This window comes from Mytilus edulis, chromosome 7 (assembly GCF_963676685.1).
Source record: "Mytilus edulis chromosome 7, xbMytEdul2.2, whole genome shotgun sequence".
NCBI lineage: Eukaryota > Metazoa > Mollusca > Bivalvia > Mytilida > Mytilidae > Mytilus > Mytilus edulis.
In genome coordinates, this window is record NC_092350.1 from 28,885,269 (window position 1) to 28,901,434 (window position 16,166).

The 16,166-nt window shown below is 31.2% G+C and overlaps 1 protein-coding gene across 1 annotated transcript in view; it reads left to right on the plus strand.

Moving 5' to 3' along the window:
- LOC139481196 (uncharacterized) overlaps positions 1 to 16,166 on the plus strand; it is a 197,992-nt gene that overhangs the window by 166,876 nt on the left and 14,950 nt on the right. Inside the window, exons 28-32 of the mRNA XM_071264355.1 lie at positions 6,534 to 6,602; positions 8,924 to 9,075; positions 9,628 to 9,766; positions 12,853 to 13,068; positions 15,702 to 15,768. Coding sequence (XP_071120456.1) covers positions 6,534 to 6,602; positions 8,924 to 9,075; positions 9,628 to 9,766; positions 12,853 to 13,068; positions 15,702 to 15,768 — 643 coding nt within the window. The remainder of the gene's footprint in view (positions 1 to 6,533; positions 6,603 to 8,923; positions 9,076 to 9,627; positions 9,767 to 12,852; positions 13,069 to 15,701; positions 15,769 to 16,166) is intronic.

Below are 16,166 nucleotides of genomic sequence, written 5' to 3' on the forward strand. Positions count from 1 at the left end.
CAGTCTTGTTACATCCAGGCTCCATGTTTTATCAATCATATCTGAGCACAGATTTTAGCAAAAAGAATTATATCTCCATCTCCCATATCATTTATATGCTTTTAAATATGCAAATGTGGGGAACGGCCTAAACTGGCAATCTGTTTTTTTAAGCATAACATTGCTAAAGACCATTTTATCCACATGCGTTATGCTATTTGAAACTTATATTTCCATCAAAAGTACATTTATAACCTGTTAAAGTTTGCTTGATAACTTAACAACTTCAGAAAATTGTGGTAAGTGAAAAATATTACATTTGATATAAGGCCTCACCCTAATTGAAAACCCCTATTTTTTTGGCACAGGCTCATATAAAATTAACTTCTGGCCATTTTGCACAAGTCTGGTACATGAAATATGCTTTCTGTTGCTTTAAATAGATGTTAACTTATACATAGAGACATTAAAAAGTGTTAGTTTTGGTATCTTTTGGTTTTTAGAAGCTCAAATTTGATAGTTTTAATTGTTCTAATTCAACGCCACAATTCAGCACCCAAAATTCAGATATAAAAAATGCCACATTTTTTTTATTTTGGTATCATATGGCTTTGAAACTTTGTAACCTGTTTTATAATATACTAAGCTTGAATCATGCCAAGTTTTATTAGAATTGGTCAAGTTTTAGGCCCCTAATAGGCCCAAGACCACAATTAATGACCCCGCTTTTCGTTGTCCACGAATATAGTTCCTTTTAATTAGAGTGTAATTTTCCTTAATTTTTTTTCTTTTCTTTCCTCACTCATTCCTTAAATCTTTTTGGGTGGAAATGAAAGAAGAGAGGTCAAATAAATTTTTGGAGGTTGTATTTTAACTGATTTTGATATGGAATGAGTGATTAGGTCAAGTGCAAAAAGGTGATATTTACAGTTTTCGGAACATCTCTTGACTTGTCAATAGGGGTATGGATGTGTATTGGCTAAATTTGTAAAAGTGATTGCTTCAATCTTTCTGAATTTTGGATATATATTTGGACTAGGACAATACATTACACACACAAAAAATTGGAAAAAAGTGCATGGTGCAATTTTTTTAATGATGTAAAAGGTTATAAAGAACTGATAGAGGAATTAATTGTGGTCTGTGGCCACATAGATGAAATATTTAGAATTTCTACGACAATTGATTTTTATTTAGAAATTACCGCTAAAATACAGTAAATAAAAATTATATCAGAGCAACAATGCATAGTTGTTTATTTTCCATTCTTGTTTTTTTTAACAATGTTGATGTTGATTTTAATTTGGCAGGTAGACTTATATTAAATGCCCTAAACGTAAATATACGTTTTTTTTAAATGCATTAAACGTAAGAGAATGTCGACTTAGAGCAAGTCAAGGTCGTTAACTTAAATCAACCTACCCATCGTTATCGCAGACTAAAACGTATCTCATATAAACAGAATACATGTTCATTTATAGCAAGACTTTTTGTACGTCACGGTGCATGACAGCACAATAATCCCTTTAAAGAATCGGAACCACAATTCACAATTTTCGTATTTTGCTGCTGTTCCACAATTAACGCCCGTTTCGCGTCAGTGACCGGTATTACAATTTGACACAGTTTTAAAAGTTTATTGAGCTGTTACTTCATTTACAATTTTGAGTAAGACTTAACTGTTTATTAAATTCAACAAATGTCAGAACTATCTTCATTAATTTTGTTATTTAACACAACATTGCTTTTTTATTACAAGCTACTCCATATATCAATATACAGTTAGGGAATATTTGTTGTTGACCGAAAATGTAAGAAACATCGATTTAAACTATGCTAAAAATAAATAATTTGTGTTAGTTACTTTAATTTCCATGTCTATATTTAATTTACGAGTACACTATAGTAAGACAGAAACGGAAATATACAGGAATACATAAAGTTTCGTAAGTCATGCAATGGACCATACGTTTCTTACATGTCACGAGTTTTCATAGCACTCAGCAAGTTTTGAAACGAATATGTGAGATAAAGATCTACTGCATTTGGGCAAATTAAAAATATGTTAAACATCTAACTATTTTATTTCAAACAGATTCACAAGTTTTGCATTTTTTAAACCGTGCATCAATATTTTAATGTTTCCTTTAAATTCCTTATATGTTACGTGTATTGATCATTCATTTGTTTAAATTGTGAAGTATGTGACTTTAATAAGAATACAAGCATTTATATATATAAGTCGATAAAGTTTGAAACAAATAAACGAAAGATACATCGATGTTGTTTTGCTTGAATGATTTACCCGTTAAAAGCTCGGGTCTCAATACGGTTTAAAACGAATTAATACCAGTTTGAAATAGTTTAACGGGGGCGTGGCCTATTTGTTTGACGTGACTTACCACCAACTTGAATTCAATTGAACGACTGCAAGCGAATCTATTTGACTGGCATTAAAATGATTTGATATGCATTGAAATAAATTAAACATGACTTTTAATTTTTGTCAATCTTTATCAAATGACGATTAATCTCATTTAAACAGCGTTAATGCGTTTTTGTCGATCAAGTTAAATTCGGGTTACTAGTGATCTTCATCATCAATGAAATCCTTACTTTCATCACCTACTTCCTCATTTAGATCATAACTTTCAGTATAATCACTTTCACCATCTTCACTTTCCCTGTTATCTTCTTGCTGCTCCTCATTGTCATTGTAGTCTTTTTTCCCATTTTTATACGCCCGTCGTCTTTCAAACAACGGGCGTATCATGTGCTAAAGCGCAGCCCTTTATTTCACTGGAATTCACATTTTAATGGTCAGTTCATTAGACGATGGAAAGTTTTTAGTTGTTTGGTTTATTTTTCAAATACCTTAACCCATTAAAACCGCTATATTTGGCGTTTGAAATGATTATAAGGTGTATATGCATGTCATAATTATTCATCAGACCTAGAACTCATTTCTGTGTTCATTGGTCAATAATCAGTTTCATGGTTATGTCTGTTCCTCAGAAATTCAAAGCATTCTAGTAAATGTATTTTAGACCTAAACTGTTATGTTAATCTTAACATCATCTGAAAAGCATGAACAATAAATTATTTCATCGACTATCTCTCTCGTCAATTTTTAGGCCTATTTGCCGTAAACTCAGTACCATTTTGACAGTTCGATTGCAATCAAATCAGTTCTGTTCCGGAGTTTTTTTTCAGAAATTTTAGTAAATTAAACATTGACGTTTACAGATTAATTACATTGCCTATGTAAATTTTAAAATTGTTTGTATGCACATTGAACGACAAATTTATGTGACGTATAAAATATTTTCTGACGTCACACACACAAATCAATGAATGTGTTTGTAGATAAATGTTTTTGTGTTCTGTTCCCTTTAAAACTGTTATACGATGATGACTGATGTACACATATTTTGACTATTTTACTTATTGTGTCTGTATAATTAACGCATCAATGTCAGTATAACGGAATTTGATGTCATCAAAGTGAGAGGGTTAGCGCTATAAAACCAGGTTTAATCCACCATTTTCTACATTTGAAAATGCCTGTACCAAGTCAGGAATATGACAGTTCTTGTCCATTCGTTTTTGATGCGTTTTGTTATTTGATTTTGCCATGTGATTATGGACTTTCTGAATTGATTTTCCCCTAGTTCAATATTGTTGTGATTTTACTTTTTACAACAACTGAACAGTCTGAATATAGACTGAACAGACTGCTATCAAATGTTCTCAACAGTGCTGAATATACCGCAGTTAAAACATGTACATTGACCTGCTGAAAATGAATGAATACATTATTCTTTTAATAGCTGTTCAGTTCAGTTCAAAATGCCCCTTTAAGATCGAAACTGGTTTACTAGTGACAATATGGTAACTATGTCATGTGTATGGAATAATTGCATCTTTAATGACAGGGTTCATCTTACATTGATCTAATTTCTATGATTCATTGGTAAATGTTCAGTTTTTCATATAAGATTTTTTAATGCAAACGCCTTTGGTTAATTTTATTTAGCTGAATGTTTTTGTGTAAAAGTCTCCTGGCAAGTTCATCTAAACTTAACCTTTAACTTTCCTTAAAGGTAACTATAACTAAGGTTGTATTAAAACCTTTAAAGTACAGAATTAAACATATCTTTAATTACTACAGAAGAGTAAAGCAAGCAATACATTTGAGCGTATGCACTATTGTTAAATGTTAAAAAAATACCAAGCTTCTACCACTTCTTTAAAAACAACAACGAAACAATACATTTATGGTCATGCATTATCATATGTCTTCTAGACAGATAGTTTCAATTTAGAAAAATTGTGAACAAGCAAACCAAAACAAACCAAAACAAATCAAATCAATAAAAATATGAAAATGAAGAGGCAAAAAAAAAAACAATTAGAGAGGAAAGACCATGTGTATGGAAGAGATTCGTATAAAGGGTATGGAAAACAAATATATCTATACTATTAAACGAGAAGACCTCATTTTGGGTGTCGCTTCTCCTCCTTCCACAATAAATTGATCATTGTGACTGTATGTCCTATAGGTACCATGCATAGTCTTATTTGTCATCCATTCTTATGATTATTCAGTTTCTGTTATTTTGGGAGAAAAACGGAAAAAAAGAAGTCCGGATATGTGTCCGTCATCACCCCGGCTTTTATTCAAAGACAACTTCCTCTTCCGTTTATATTTCCAGAAGTTTCGTAAATTTACATTACATACCATATATTTTCATGTTTTATTTAAGATTCATTGCCTGAATCGTTATATAAGAATGTTGTCCCAAGTGTAAGCAACGACCCAGACCGTGTGAAAATAAACACAATCATTTTTGTCATTCACTTATCGTCACGTAAATAACGACACATGCATAGCCTATATTATTATGTTTTATTTAAGATTCATGCAAGCCATTTTCACATTGACTGAATCGTTATATGTTGTCCCAAGTGTAAGCAACGACCCAGGCTGTGTGAAAATAAACACAATCATTTTTGTTATTCACTTATCGTCACGTAAATAACGACACATGCATAGCCTATATTACCATGTTTTATTTAAGATTTAACGACACAGGCCCTATGAAAATGAATTAAAAAAATCTACAGAATGCATGAATTATTTTGATTTTAGGTAAATTTTATTTTATTAGTGGAATCTATTTCGAGTTATATGTTGTCCCAAGTGTAAGCAACGACCCAGGCTGTGTGAAAATAAACACAATCATTTTGTCATTCACTTATCGTCACGTAAATAACGACACAGGCATAGCCTATATTATCATGTTTTATTTAAGATTTAACGACACAGGCCCTATGAAAATGAATTAAAAAAATCTACAGAATGCATGAATCTATACTATTAAACGAGAAGACCTCATTTTGTGTGTCGCTTCTCTTCTTTCCACAATAAATTAATCAACACGCCTCTGTGTCCTATAGGTACAGTGCATAGTCGCATTTGTCATCTATTCATATGATTATTCAGATTGAGTTATTTTGGGAGAAAAACAAGAAAAAAGGCATTCGGATATTGTCCCGTCATTGGACGAAATTTTAAGTCAGATTAGACTTCCGGTTTGCGTTTGTCTGTATACTTTGAACATTCATATACAAAGAATAAAGTGTACTTTCAGAATTGTATCTGCTATCATTTTCAAGTTTACTATCCACGGCGGTCACAGAGTTTATTAAATAGAGAGAGTCTGTATACTATATCAATGACCACCATGGATCGATTAGTAAACTTAGAATTGAAAGTAAATACACTATATTTATATAGTAATGAATGTTCATAATATTATAGTAATGAATGTTCATAATATACAGATAAGCGCTGAAAAATATTCATGTGAACTTTTGATACCTTTTCTGAAATTCTCCAATCATTAAATTTTTTACAAAATTCATTGATTACAAAAACAAAAGAAAGATGTGTTATGATTGCCATGTTGAGACAACCCTCCACTAGAGACCAATATGACACAAAAATTAACAACTATAGGTCACTGTACGACCTTCAACAACGAGCAAAGCCCATACCGCATAATCAGCTTTAAAAGGCCCCGAACTGACAATGTAAAACAATTCAAACCAGAAAACTAGCGGCCTTATATATGTTTACAAAAATGTAAAACAAATGAACGAAAAACAAATATGTAACACATAAACAAACGACAACCACGTACTGAATTACAGGCTCCTTACTTAAATGTTCATAACATACTAAATGTATGTTCATATTGAAATTGATAGAAAACTAAAAATTGGGAATTTTGGAAATAAAGGAGGAGGGATGAAAAAAAAACATTTTTCTGTCCCCAATAACCTATGACTTATGATACTTTTGCTGAAATTCTTCAGTCATTTAATATTTTACAAAATATTTCCAACAACACTTTACATACTTTAAACTACCCTCTGAATGCCCGCGATTTCGCTGGTGTGTTCTAGTTGTTTTTATATAACAATTCTAAATCTCTCAATCTAATTAAGTATTCCATGAATTCAGTTCATTATGTTTATTATGTTTCTAGCTGCAGTAGAAGGATTTTTTAGTAAACTAAAATGGAATGGTGATAAGGCACAGAATGCCGACAAAAAAGGTTAGTAGATAAACGTGTTCGCTATGAGGTAATAAGTGGATCATAAGTGTTGTTTTGGCATGGCGGCTATTTTTGAGTCATTTTGACAGCGTTTACATAAATATGATGTAATATGTGGAAATTGGATCTTTTAGACAATCGACAGGATTGATTTAATAACTAATCAGATAGTTGAATTATAGAAAAATATTCAAAAAGTGACCAATCAGCTTATTTACAAAATTGCCTATTTTTCGATATTTCAACTATGGGATTAGTTATTTTGTTTACAGCATTAACTATGATCTTTTTAATGGCAATGTACTAGCAATTTATAGAATGTATAAATAAGCGTGTTTTTATTTTATTGAAAGACGTCTTGACAACACCCATGATTATTGTATGACGCAAGAGGGGGGAAATTATCGGATTTATTAAACATGTGAAATTTTCTAAACTGAAATCTCAGTTACTCATTTAACCAATGCATTAAGATACATGAATTCTCATTGGAAACGATTATTTTGCTAGACTGAGGAAGTATGTAGAAAAACATATATTATTATGAATTTGATAGAAAAATGCATTTTATATAACTGCTTCGTTAACATTAATGGTAGGTATACAGATTAAAAGGGCCATTAAATATTATTTTTTTCTAAAAAAAAAAGAGAAGAAATTTCCGACAATCTTACAATATCCCAATTTTTTCATCATGCGTCGTGGCAAGTAGTTCTTTAACCTGTAAAATTGTCATGCTTTTGTAAAAACATTGATACACTAATGTAGGGTATTTTCGTATTTTATTTCATGGCTTTCCTTGTTATACAGTGGCCAATCTCAGATACATGTACCAAAACCCTTAAATAAAAGTACTGTATAGTATCTAAAATATCTGTTATGTACATTTTTGTTTTTTTATGTTTTTGAAATATGTTTAAAAATGCAACTATGGTTCGGTTTCAACGAACTATGTGTTGAAAAATATAGAAATATTTCATTGTTTTTTGTATTTTTTCCTTATGTGAACTTTTATAAAAAATTTTGCACTTGTAAATAGTTATCAAAGGTACCAGGATTATAATTTAGTACGCCAGACGCGCGTTTCGTCTACATAAGACTCATCGGTGACGCTCATATCAAAAATTTATAAAGCCAAACAAGTACAAAGTTGAAGAGCATTGAGGATCCAAAATTCCAAAAAGTTGTGCCAAAAACTATGCTCTTTTGACGTAAAGTATCAATTTAAAATTCCAGTTTTTTTTCCTTCAATATCAATATCAAGTACATCTTTTGAGAAATAAGGGAGGGGTGTCTGAAATTCTAATGTTTCCTTTCATCCACCTAAACATGTTGAATGCTAGTGATTTATGTTGAGAATTACCATGATTGAATAAGCGTTTATTATTATTTCTTATTTTGAGAATATTAAGTACCAATTCAGTTAGGCGCATGCACGACGACTGTTGACGTACCAGTCTCTCGACATGAATTAAAAGTAGATGTCCCTATAGTGCTAGCCTAATCACTAAAGTTTTTATTGTCAAATATTTGAAAACAAGGTATTCGTTTTAGTTAAATTATAATGAACTCAAATGTAGGAAAGGCAAATTTATGATAATTTTAGGAATTTAAAATTGCAGTTACTTATATTTGTGACGCATTCTGTTCATCAAATGTAACTTAATTTCTGTAATATAATGTAATTTTGTTAATTTTAACAAAAGGTCAACAGGTTAAATCGTTACAGTTTTGTGAAACGATGACCTGGTGTATTGTCGTAAATTGATGGGAGTTGTCCGCTGTTATTCTGTTGTTTACATGTTGTGTTATACATTTCTCTGTCCTACGTGTTCTTGCATTTATTTGTACTGTATACCTGTCATGTAATGTTGTTATTCAACCGGTATTTTAAACATCGCCATAAAGGCGTCAGATTTGGTTAGCCATAAATACAGGTTCAACCTACATTTGTTTCTTAAAAAGTCCTGTACCAAGTCAGGGATATGGCAGTTGTTATCAAATAGTCCGCTTTTATATATGTTTACGTTTGTTTTTGTTGCAGTGCATTGTTTCTGTTATTCCGTTTTTTCCTCTTATAGTTGATGTTTTCCCCTCGGTTTTACTTTAATTTGTAGCACGGATTTGTTTTCGTGGATCGATTTATGACTATTGAACAGCCGTTTACTACGGTATCGTAGTTACCGGTATTAGAGGACCTATTTGTGTAGCTGTGTAAACCAGCAACATTTTTACTGAAAGTTGTATTAGCAGTTTTAGCAAATTATATATTTTTATTAAAATGTTTTAGATCAATTGATATGAATGCATTTCTGTTTCAGATCCTTTAAATATGCTTTTGAAAAAGGCTAAAGCTTTTATGAAAAAGTACTCAATCAAGCGGCTTAAAATAGGCTCAATAGTTAATCTTCTGGACAAACTTAATATGTATGAAAGTAAAGAGAAAATGAATAAAGTTTTAGGAACCATAAAGGTAAGTTTTTGGTAATTTTTCATTAATCATGTATATCTTTATGGAAGAGTGTTTCATGTAAAATTCATATCATAAAAAGTTAGTCAGTCTTACTGTATATCATGTATAGTTTTTCAGTCTGATAGCATTTCGAGGTTGTATAGTTTGAAGATTTAGTGTGCCCTACCAAATTTATAAAATTTTGCAAAGTAGTGAGTTTTAAAAATCCCTGCCATGACCAAATTTTAAACAATTTAAACTATGAAATCCAACGTGCTAATTTCAGTACAAAACAATTACAAAGTACAAAACAAGATAGAAAATAATAATATGACTCACAGTTACCAAACCCATCACCGTAATACAAAAAAAATGTAATTAACTCATGATTTCAGGCAGACACATACAGAACATTGCATGGTTGAAGATGTTTGCACACAATTGTCTATCCACTTATCCATAGATGGTAAGCAACATAAGAACTAAATTTAAAAATCAGATAAAGATATTGTTATTAATTGAATACAATTACAACCTTAGCATGTACAGTTTATTTGAATTTTATATTTGAAGAGACTTATTGACAACAGACAATGTTTTAATCCAAAACAAGCTACTGATGAACAACTCAGAACAGAACTTACAGAAAGAGGAAAGAGTGCTGATGGAACTAGAGAACAGATGATCACTAGGCTGCTTCAGTTAGAAAACCGTGAGTATATCATTATCTATATGCCTGTGTCATAGTGTTGTATCCAGAAACAAATAAAGATCATTAAGAGATGTTGGTTTATCATTGACGAGTAGGCAACCAAATAACTGGAGAAAAAAAAAATATACAAAGTAAGCCTCCAATAATAAGTGTTCTACAACTAATCTTTCAGTGCTGTTAACAAGTTCCTTAACTAATATCAAAGAACTTATCATTACTATTGTAATGAAATGTATAAAAAATTATACAAAGTAAGCCTCCAATAATAAGTGTTCTACAACTAATTTTTCAGTCCTGTTAACAAGTTCCTTAACTAATATCAAAGAACTTATCATTACTATTGTAATGGAATGTATGAAAATAGAGGAATTACCTATGTTTGGAGTGTAAACAAATCTTTGGAATTTTTAGATTAATTACGAGCTTTTGGTAGTTCTTTTGATTCTGTTGACAGTTTTGACTTGTCTACTATTTACACTTCTCTTCAACACAATCTAATCAAACACAAATTTTCATATTTGAATGAATGATTGATTGATAAATCTGAATGTAAATATATTTGCTGAATCTCATTTAAAGCCTTCTTCTCTAATAACAAAGGAAACTATGCTAGATATACTCACTGGAGGTGTGATGAGATGATTGAACTGATAATTTTCTCCTCGATATTATCTATGTACTTTTTCGGCAACAAATTTTATCGACAGGTTGTAGGTATTCAAATGGACACTAATACCAGACATGTGTTTGTACTTTTATGAATCACAGATTTGGCTATACTTTTTGGACCTTTTGGATTATAGCTCTTCATCTTTTATATAAGCTTTGGATTTCAAATATTTTGGCCACGAGCATCACTGAAGAGACATGTATTGTCGAAATGCGCATCTGGTGCAAGAAAATTGGTACCGTTCATTTAATTATGATCAAACTCAGTAAAGACCTGTCTAAATTGAATTTACTTTATTAATTTAACAACACGTACGGCTACATTGTGTCTTGGTGTTATTTTTCGTTGAATAATCAAGAATTTTCTACGTATACTGCAGAAATTTACCCAGAGGAACTTACTTTAAATAAATCAAATTTAAACGGTAATAACTGTCATTTCCTAGATTTAGATATTTCGATTTTACACAGGAAACTCCACAGTAAATTTTCAACAAAAGGGACGATTTTGCGCTCTTTATTGTTAATTGTTTACCCTTTTTGGATGGTGATGTTCTTTTGACACCATCTCACGATGTAAATGTTTGACATGTCGTACTCTATACCCGTGTCTGTTATGACGTTTTTGATTTTAACCTTTACTACATTCTTCCATAGAAATGAAGATTTGGTTTGCGTTGCACCTGTAGATACATAGATGTCCAATGTATATACAATGTGTTCGACAGCTGTTATATTATATATACAACTCATCTAAAATTCCAAAAGGGATAGCACATCCTAACAGTGACCTATAGTATATTTCTGTGTCATTTGATCGCTTGTTGAGAGTTGTCTCATTGGCAATCATACCACATCTTCTTTCTTATATTCGACATATTATGGACGAAACTTGAGTGACTTGATTTAAAATTAATCTTTTCTTATAATTTTGTGTCGAGCATTTACATAAAAAGTATGTTTAATATTGTGAGCAAGTAAACTTTAGTTATTCAGAGCTTTTCTGGTATGTTATTTCGTAAAAACTATTTGCAGCATTACCATATTTTTATGTAACAATGTTTAATTATATCAATGTTATGGTTAGATACCGTAGCTGGTGTCTTCCGATGCTTATGAACGAAAAAAAATCATAAGTGTACTGATTAATGTGACACACATTTTTTATCCATGGACCAGTTACTCCATAAGTGAAAGAAGTTATTTTAGTGTAAGTTTTGCTTATCGTTTAGACGTAAGGAACAAGCTGTGTCATAATGACCAAGCACATCATATTTTTTGTTTGAAAGATCCATTCGTATTCACATTTAAGCTCTTACGATTGATTGCCTCTTGAAATCAGCAACATGAATTTTACAAAACATGATTATAAAGGTTGAATTTTTATCCATGATTAAACCTTTTGATAGACACTTTTATTGTACAGCAAACTGACACAGTTTCTATCTTTGAAAATGTTAATGCCCTTCTAAAATCCTTAGTTTGATAAAGCAATTCTGTCAAATTCAGACAAACATCCAAGAAAAACAGCCAATTCTGTCAAATTCAGACAAACATCCAAGAAAAACAGCATTGTTCTGTATACGACTTATTTGTCCCTCAAGCATTGTGCGGCGTTCACACAGTGCCGATTATGGCTCACGTTTTCAAATTTGTCATTGCTGTTTTTTTGCCGATCGAGTGCAGATTGCAACCATATCTTGCCGAATGCGAACCGTCTTTGCCGAAAGCGTTGAGGAATAGTCCACTAATTAATATGAAATTCGGCATTGATACCAAGGCCCGACAATTACAGATCACAATACGACTGAATCCAAACAAAGTTATGTGCGATGCGGTTGGTAACATGTTAATTTTGATGCTCTCTGATTGTTGTTGTGATTCAATAAATGTTTTTTTTTAAATTTTTGACTAAAATTTCCAGCCACGATTCGCTGTAATATATTCAGACTTTTGACGAATTTTAATCGGAATTGGTCCTGTTGAGGACGGTTGTAAAATTTGTGACTCCAGCTTTAGCAGTTACTGAGTGTTAGAACTTTTTGAGATAACAAAAAATGATTGGAAAGACGATTAGGTACCCAAAGTATGATGATATGACAAACTGCTGGATTTCACAAAGAATTAATATGATAAAACTATTCAGAATTGATGTAAATAGTTATCATATATGAAAATAAATATGTTGTTCTGAAAAAAATGCCCTTTATTATTTACCGCTTTGTGAAACACATCATTGAACTGATATACACAAGTTCCTACGTATGTGTCGAAAACATATTCATCATTATCCTGCCTCCAAAGTTTTTGTTTAAAATGCAATTTCTGAACTTGTGCCTGTGCAAATGAGGATTCTTATCATTCAATTGATTAATTGATAGGCTCTTATGATATATGTACATGTTAATGTTTTTCAGAGTGTCCATTCATGTCAATTACTATGCCAGACAATGTTGTATGCATATTTGATCAAATGTGCTTGGGAGTTGAGTGTTGTATGCATATAAAACTAGCAATATTCCGATCATCTATCAGTGTATTTGCTCGATTAGATCCTAAAGAAATGAAATTTGTCTATGGAATCAATGGCTATAAGTGGACAATCAAGTTAGCATCAGGATCTAGCTTCGATGGTAAGATGAAACAACTGTGAAAAAAACCTTAGCCTATCCCACATCTCAAATACTCTTTGATTATGATTATATATTTTTGAAAAGTCATGCTTATAAGTAAAGTTATTTTCTTAAGTACTTAGATCTACTAGCAACTTTATAAAAGTAGAAAGTTAAGATTTCCATAATTGATCTGTTTCGTTCCTGTTTACTTAAGAGAACATATTGTTGCGGACAATGTAAAAATGTTGGAGAGTTGTCTGTGGATATTTTTCTAGTTAGTTGACAATTAGTAAAACCATATACTTGACATATTGTCATACATATTTTGTTTCGTCCTAATTCAGTAGTAATGGTGAGATTTTGACGTGCTGTTTCGGTCAAAATGAAAAACTGGTCAATGATATTTTGCTATGCAGTTTTGTAAGCATTAGCAGTTTTCAATTCTATGGATAATAATTTGCCCGAATCCTTCCAATCATGGTTTATTATCTAAAACATTTGCATTTATAGAAAAAAAATGTTAATGAACGGTGGTTTTACTGCTGTTCTCCATCTCATGGTCACAGAGCAAAACAACTGCATGAACCGAATTAAGCGAAGTTCTGTGAACGCGAAGATAATCTTTGAAAAAAAATACTAAACTTAGAGTAAAATCAATTCGGAAAGTCCATAATCACATGGCAAAATCAAATAACAAAACGTATCAAAAACGAATGGACAAGACCTGTCATATTCCTGACTTGATACAGGCATTTTCAAATGTAGAAAATGAATTGATACTCAAGGACAATGGGTAAAGAAATCAAACTTGCACTGGCATACGTGTTAAAATTTGTGCTTAGGTCACTTTGAGTGCACCACTTTATGATAAGTCAATGAAATGTGTAACATGTATGAAGTTGAACAGCGCATTGGCAATACTGATTTTCTCTGCACCTTAAATATGGTTGTTTAAATTTGAATGTTTTGCATATTCTACAAGCAAAAGTATTACAAACTTTCTTTTGCCATCGATTAACGTTCGTCGTCTTTCTTCCGTAAAATCTTCTTTAATGCAGTTTAATATGCATTTAAAAAAAAATCTTGGTAGAGGGGTCTAAATACAGAACAGACAACAATTTAAAAAAAAACAACAAAAAAGTGAAAAAGTATATTTTAACAAAACGCATTTGACTAACAGGTTAAAGAACGGATGTTCTTACACCTTGGTGACTGTCATTGGCGATTGCCAAATAATATGATCACCAGATGTTACAAAACGGATCTATTTTTTTAGTACCAAACAGAAAACAATAAACTTGCGGATATGCATATACAAGGGAGTAAATATTTTCATGTCTGTAAGCCATATTGCTTTTGGTTACAAAAATATTCAGCTTTGATTTTTGAAATCAAACATGTATTCTTTTCTTCCTTGTTTATTTTGAGAATGCAACTTTTTGCATATTTTAATGATATTTACGTTTGGTGTTAACAGTGTATATATATAATTATATCAAAAGCAACTGTAATTATAAAAGGAAATCCTAGATTCAATTTATAATCTCTAAACACCTTTGATAATTATTAATTCCAAAATAAGTATTGGTTCTTAATTCTATGTAATTCTTCAATAATGTCTGTCTGCACAGTTCTCAAGCATTTTTGTAAGGGGAACGATTATTGGTATGTAAATACTTCCTTCTACACCATGATCTTGCAAACTAGTTTGATTGAGGGATTATGAAGTGTTTTGTAACTGGTCAGACAACCATAAGTTTACAGGAGATGATTGTACTGTTCCGATTATGTGATTATACCACGATACTACTAAATTATCAGCATATAATGACAAAGTATTATAGTAATGAATGGAGTGCATTGCAATCAGACCACAAGGGATAAAGGGGTAAAACAAAAGTCCATTACCTCTTTTAAAAGCCTGGTGACCCCCATTTTATTTTACCTTATAATTATCTGAAAAGTTGACACACCCTTTTTTTTTAAATTCTACCGGGATTTTGTTTTCCGAAAAATCGTTTTAACAAATATTTTAGCCTTATATTGATATTAGAAAAATGCAAAAATTCTTAAAAAACAGAGGAAACGTTAACATTTCAAATTCTAATGTTTTTTCACTTAATAATCATACTGTCTTTGAATTTTATGTACCCGATATTGTTGAAAGGGTGGAAATGATTGGAAATATTGTCAACATTTCGCTTCAATTTGAGAGGAAGCCGAGCCTGATGACCCTTTTTTTCTGATGATTCAGCATTAGAAGATAAACTTAATACGTGAAAATATAAAAAAAAAAAAAATAATAACCGGGGGTCCTTTTTTGGGTGAGCCACATTACAATACCATTTACAACAAGGTGTGAACAAAACAAACAGACATAAAGAGAAAAAATGTTAAAAAAAATGGAGTTCAGCAGTCAACATTGTGTAATAACATTAAAATCACTACCAAAAAAAAACCACAAATATGTCAACACAGAAAACAAAAAGGCACGAGAACAATACACATTAGTAATAACGAAAGACAAAAAACTACTGTATTACAATAACACCATGACGGGATGTAAAAGTACCGAGCCACGTCAAATTCATATTACCAAATATATCACTGTTGGTAAGATTTTTTATTTGAAACAGCGTTTTGTTTTGAAGGTGTTGAAGGAGAAAAACCTACAGGAATACAGTTACCAGTGTTTGGTGGTGTTGAAGTCATTGTCAGGTAAAGAATGATATATAATTTCAGATAAAGTCACCTGGCACTTGAAAGTAGTCAAAAAGGCTAAATATAGTTTCATATACTTAAACGGCTAAATGACTTTAAAAAATTTAAAAGGTAAGTTTCTAATTTGTTAAAATCTTCCGAAATCTAAAACGTGAAAAGAACACAGTTTTAATTGATTCTAAAAGAAAAGAGTTAATACACCAAATTGTTTAATAACTGTTATGCCAAGATTAAAATTAATGATGGGAACGTATAGAAAATTAAAATAAAAAAATATACATCGTAATTTCTTTTCAATTATTTTCTACGTTCTCCATGATTCTGCTTGATTGTCCTAAGTAAAGATCAGTAAAAATACTATTGAGCAGCTCAAGTTTTCGATTAACAATCACAGA